The 6,357-nt window shown below is 52.3% G+C and overlaps 1 protein-coding gene across 1 annotated transcript; it reads left to right on the top strand.

Moving 5' to 3' along the window:
* The first annotated feature begins 3,157 nt into the window (after positions 1-3,157).
* Positions 3,158-5,562, top strand: LOC131215958 (mucin-2-like). The gene is made up of 2 exons (XM_058210354.1): positions 3,158-3,265; positions 4,780-5,562. Exons 1-2 carry the CDS (start codon positions 3,158-3,160, stop codon positions 5,560-5,562), a joined length of 891 nt encoding a protein of 296 aa, XP_058066337.1.
* The last annotated feature ends 795 nt before the right edge of the window (positions 5,563-6,357 follow it).

The raw sequence follows: 6,357 nt of genomic DNA, 5'->3' as shown, positions 1-6,357 counted from the left end.
TCAATTAAAAGCACCACCGTCGGATTTTGTACTGTAAATTTTCAAGATTTAAAATGCACAAAAACTATTTCTATTTCAAATTTTAAATTTGACTTGGCTAGAATTCATTTTATTGACCCGAAACGCGTTGCTCAAATTATGTTAAATTGAGAGATAAACGGCGATGCGCGATAATTAGCGTTCGAATCGCGGTCAAAAGTTGATTTCGCAACGAAAACCCGTTTCTCTGAAGTTCAACTTAAAAAGTGCCAAAAGCACTATGGGGAAAAGGGGGACATGAGACGATTTCAAAATCGGAGGATTTCAGTAATATTTCCCTGAAACCGGACAGAACCTTTGAACCTGGACAGTACCCGTAGTACCCAAATCGCCATACAAAATATATTGCCCTAATGAACTTTTGAAGTAATTTAATTAAAGTTAGTTAATTTTTCCATAACGCGAAAAAAAATCGTTGATGTTTCATCTCAAATTCAATTAAGCTTTGTGGGAATATTTTAATTTCATTCGTTGAAATGTTGCATTTTAATATGGCTCAGATTGCCCAGGTGCGCTCCCTCTTAGGATATGATGCTCTCCTAGTACTTCTCCAACATTTTAGCACCATTTTCAGATCGGTCTGATTTCGTGAGCTTCAAGAATTCTTTATTTCTGCCTGGTAAATCTCACTTTCTATTTTCTTTCATGAATTATTGCCTAAACCCAACACAACCGGTTCGGAGCGATTTTTGTTTTCCAAGAGCGACGGATGAGTCATAAATAGAGCGAGACGGAAAGAGAAAAACACAGAGAGGAAAGAAAGATCCTGTGAACGGGATAAAAACGGACAAGAAAAATTAATCGTTGACAGTGAAGCAATGACCGACCGTCGCAAGTCGTTGATCGTCCAGCCCAAACATGGAGAGTTCGAACTTGTTGTAAAATACAATCTGAAGCCGCTTAACCTGATCACGTCATCAATGCTGGTGGCGTCCTATCGGCAGACGCTCGGCTCCGGATCGAACTGAGAACATAGGCAGAGAATGCAAACCGTTCCGTTTTCATCGTGTTTTTCGGGACTCGGGTTCCTTCAGTATCGTGCAGTCAAAAGCATCAGCAAAGATTGCATACTTTTGGCAAATTCACTCCAACCGGTTTCCACTGCACAAACGCACGGCACACTGGTGGGAACTTTTAATTGTCCGCGTCCGTTTGTTGGCAGGTTCATGCTAAGTTTCGGTTGTTTATGCAAATGAAGCGATGGGGCAAAAAAGCAAACTTTGTCCAGGACCTGCCAGCTATTCTACGCACCGTGAAGCTACCATCCATCAGTGAATGCGGTAGAAGGGACGCGAACATAATTGTAAATTCGCTAGGCCATGGAGGCGTTTGATTTACGCCAGTGAATAATTCTACGGGCTTTGCGGACCCACCGAGCCCCGAACACGACATCCGGGCGCAAGATCCGGGTCCATCGTTTCAGCTTCTGGAATTTATTTCCGGCTTCTGGCGTGTTTTAATGTGCTCATGGCAGAGTGTGGTCTAAAATTGCCTAATCGAAGAAGGCTTTGGACACACAATTTGAAACCCACCCAGAGTAGTCTCTTCCATTTACACGGACTTCACAGGGTTTTTGGAATACAAACACAGTGCTTAACTATCATCAGCGTCACGCGCACGTTTTGTGGCAACATTTGCTCGGCACCGGTGCCAACAAATCGGCGCTCAACAGTTTGCCTACAAATCATCCTCTGTTCTTCGGTGTCGGACCTTGATCCAATTATGCTCCATCCAATGGCCGATGCGCGTGTTGACCCGTTAAGCGCAACAGCCCCCGAACCCCGTTGGTGGTGGCTGGCAATTGGTGCCAGAATATTTTAGAAAGGCGTTTGGCCGTATCTTCCCCTAAGCGAGACCGGCCGGGCTGGGAGTTTTCTCAGAGCACGGACCGCGGCCACTAGAAGCAAAAAGCCGAACCACCCGGATGACGCAGCCCAGGCGACAATGTTGGCGCGAGGGCACTTCCCGATGCACTCCGGTGCAATGGTGCAATAGGCGCCCGTGGCTCTAGCGGGATCTGCAATCTAACTGGCCAACAATCGGCAAAACCCCGGCCCCGGCCAAACGGGACAGTAATCCTAACGAAGTGTTAATTAAATCGCCCGGGGGTCACCCTTTATGGTCACGCCACGAGGCAGCATCCGGCCTGCGTTTTTATGAGCCTCTCCGTTTATGAGATGACCTCGAGTGCAATTTAGCTACGCTTAAGATTAATTGAAAACCGAGCGAGAAAATGCTGCACCGCCCTCTCGCTTTACGATCGACAATTTTCCTCCGACACCATCGCGTCGTCGGGGGCGCGGTCACGGTCGGTTTTTCGGTGGGCTTATTGTTCCGTGGCTTATCTGTTTTTGCTTCGGCTTGCCAATCCGCCCAGCCAGAGAGTGGGGGGATCGCCGATTGTGGGCGCAGTTAAATTAGCTGACGGGTTAAATTAAGCCCTTACTACAGTCCCGGTACCAGCGCGTTAAGCAATGGGTTTATAAAGTCACTTACCGTGTTCCTCGTTTTCGGGTTCGTCGCTCGTACGCTGAAGTCTTTCGTTTGACGACGGCACGGCTGCACCAGTTTACCTCAAAACTAAAGACCCACCATTGGTTTTAATGAGGACTTTATGTGCCGCTTGATAGCCATCTCTCCTGTCAATTCATTCATCATCAAAACAGACCCCGAGGAGGAAAATTGAAATGACAGCACGCGCTTGAGAATGGACATTTTCTCACCTTCGCGAATCGGGCGAACAGAGACCGGTTAAGGCGTCATCCCGAAGCTGCCGAACGGGGGTCCGACAGAGCGGGAGGTTTGCAAAACTCGAAAGCATTTTAAATATTGCTACATGTGAAACGGTTTTAATTATATCGGGACAATGGGCTACGATCGTTGAAGATCGCCTCAGTGTGAAGGGTACTCCTTTCTGGTGCGGCTTTAACCGGTGATGTGTGTGTCTGACCTTGCGTTAGGATTATTATGCTGTTAGCCTGACATGGTACCGATTTTTCCTCCACGATCCCGGATACACCCGGATTAAAGTCCACAAACAGAACACGAAAACCCCGAGGCGGAAGATTCCGACGAACCATATTTCATTATGACACGATCATATCTTTTCCCCTTTAGGATGGCTCCGCTTCCGGGGCTGGTCCTCGGTCCGTCCCCCGGGTGCGGTCCATCGGCCAACAATGGGCCCGTCGAACCGTTTTCGCACTCCGATCCGTGGTCCGCATCCGTGAGTTTGATTTGATAAACCGCTGTTGTCATCGTCCCGGACGGTCTAAGCGGATGAGCTCTCGTTTGTTTACACACCGACCGTGTTTGACCATCCTCACCCCCTGTGTGTTGCTCTAATCGGGACCTTCCGCCCCGAATTTTAAAGAGCCGCTGGCGTAACGTTGCCCATCCGAAGTGTACCGCCGGGGCCGGGCGGAACTGAAACTGATGCCAGAATCTTTCTAATACTTCAATGCAGCCGTCAGGCCGATGGTCGGCCGACCATCAGAAATTGCTCCCCACGCCAAAAGGACGGACCGCAAGTCGCGAAACCTCATCGGAAAGAATACAGACGCCAGACCCCAATATCAGGTACAATGGGCAATAAAATCGAAACATCAGAAGTCTCTCACCGGGGGGGGGGGCGGCTGGCGGCATTTCCACCACCAACGGCCGGTGGCCGTTTTTCACGCCCGACTGCGAAAGCCGCCTCTCGGGGCGGGACCCTCCCTTCACCGGCCACGGGCTGGTTGATTAAAACCGAACGTACCGAAAGATGGCCAGCTCAGTTACCGGGGAACCGATCCGGTGTCCATGTGTCCAGCCGAGTGCCGAGTTCGTCGAAAATTCTCTGCGCTGAAGTGAACGACATCTTCGAAATGGTAATTCCGGTTGCCTAGTTACGGATTGTGAACGTTGCTTTGATCTGTCGATGATCGACTTCGGGGTTATCAAAGCCGAAACAGCGAGTGAGATTCAGGAAGACAGAGACTGACTGACGGATTGTTGATGGATTGTTGCTAACCGGGGCTGACACTAACGTTTCCCGTGATGGATGGTGATAGTGTGTCTGCGTGCCTGCGTGTGTGTGCCTGCTAACAAATGGTCCTCGGCTGACTGGGTACTGGGGATGCTGTTTGACATCATAGAAGGTCGGCCTGCGGGGCCGGCCACCTTGCGCAAGGCAGCTTGCAAAATGGCTACCCATCAGCGGGTGGCCCCTTCCGTAAACTCTGCGTCGGACGGACGGTCAAGTTTTGCAATCGACGGCGAACGCACCGCCGACGCAGGTTGCCCAATGAAACGCGTGGCAACCACAAGGAAGAACAGTTCCACCGGGTTCGAGTCGAGTTGAACTGGAACCCACCCAGGCTAGGAGTCACGCTATTTTTGGGGGTTCCCCCGAGGCACAGTGTGTTGAGAGTTCAGTCACCCACGGTCGGTGAATCCCCACCACGGTGTTCGATGATCAGTAATCTCGTCTTAATTCCAGTTTACGATCGTCCGATAAAATAGCGGCCAAGCGAGAGTGGGCACCGCGAGAAATTCTCGACACCGAAGGAGTGTTTCTTTTTCACGAAATTTGCGGTTCGGTTAACGATCCGGTCGTAACGGTCGTTTCAAATGGAGCGATGGAGCAACGCCAACTACGATCGGATCGCTGCACGAAAGTGACAGCCATTCGAACCCGGATTATTCTAATTTCATTTTGTTTTCGGAATGTTCCGCGACACATCTTTCTCCCCTTTTCAGACTCCCGTGATAACTCCGGTCCTGCTGGTAGTGGTGGCCACTGCCATGTCCGTCGTAGGACAGAGCAGTGGCTTCGGTGGCTACAGCTATCCGAAACCTAGCACCACCACGGCGGCTCCGTTCGGAGGATACAGCTACCCAAAGCCCACGAAGCCGTTCTCCGAGGGCTACACCTACACGAAGCCCAAGTGTCCTCTGGTCCTGCCGAGCACCGTCACCGAGACGGTCGTGACGACCGCGCTGGTGACGGAAACGCTTCCCCCCCTCACCAGCACCCAGTTCGAGACGGCCTTCGTCACGCTGCCACCGGTCGTACAGACGGAAACCGAAACCCGGACCGTCGTCCTGACGCACACCTCGACCGATCTGATCGTATCGACTCACACGGAAATCCACCCGACGACGGTTACTTCGCTGCTCACCACCAGCTACTGTCAGCCGAACTCGTACCTACCGCCACCACCGCCGCCACCGCAACCACCCGCCAACACGTACCTTCCGGTGGTGGACCTACCGGCCAAGGAGTATCTGCCGCAACCGGCCGGCGGGGGCCAGCAGCCCATCAAGCGGGCCACCGGCGAGCGGACGGAGCTGAACGAGATCGGCGACGGAGCGGACGGCGGACCAGCGGCAGCCGACCAGCAGCCGCAGCCGGCCATCAACATCATCTTCGTCGACCGCGGCCCGCAGCGGGACGGGAACGGGCCGGCAGACGTGCCGTCGGCCGATCTGATGAACTGGCTGCTGTGCAAGTTTAACCTCACCAGCGGCTCCTGTAACTGACGCTTAACGGCTACCGGGGACCTACTTAACGCAAATAAGTCCGCTTATCAGTCAACAGTATGGTAAATAAAGAAATGGTCACTTAAGGTATGATAACGCTAATGTGATCGGAGTCCCGGAGTTTGATTCCCGAAACGCAAAGGCCGCATTTTATAACCGCGGCGCCCGAAATGTCAAACGACCAAACTGGGAACTGGTCTTAGATCCAGAATGGTCCTGTCTCGATTCTTCCGCCGATCGCCAAATGTTGATCACTGACGCCGGGGATGTGGTTGCGCAAGGCGACCGACGCGAGACGGTGACACTCACCTCGAAACCCACCGATCATCCTTGTCCCGAGAACTTGAAACTCTTTTCCGATATCGGATTCTCGCCCACCACCGGCGAGTCCTCGGGGGCCGGGTATCGATTCGGGTTGCGGGTCGGATTCGGGTCCCCCAGACCCAACCGGTTCTTTCGGTTCTGGGTGTCATCCCTCGATGCTCTATAAAACTGGGCGCTCATGCCCGAGCCCGAGACAGTACCCTGCCACGTGACAAATGCAACGGATCGCGTCCAACGTGCTTGCGTGTGTTACATAAGTGAATCTGAAACAAGATGAAGCGCTCCTTGGTGGTGGCGTCCTGGGCGCTGGTGTTGTGTCAAGTCGGGGCCAATCCTCCGTTCGAGGGATACACCTATACGACGCCTTGCAATCGACTACCGGAACCGTGCCGTACGATCACAGAGACCGTCACGGAGCAGAGCGTATGCGATGACTTCACGGTGTACGATACGATCACGAGCACACTGCCA

The sequence above is a fragment of the Anopheles bellator genome, chromosome 1 (assembly GCF_943735745.2).
Source record: "Anopheles bellator chromosome 1, idAnoBellAS_SP24_06.2, whole genome shotgun sequence".
Classification (NCBI taxonomy): Eukaryota; Metazoa; Arthropoda; class Insecta; order Diptera; family Culicidae; genus Anopheles; species Anopheles bellator.
The sequence above is the reverse complement of the archived record's forward strand: the minus strand, read 5'-3'. Positions and strand labels throughout refer to the sequence as shown.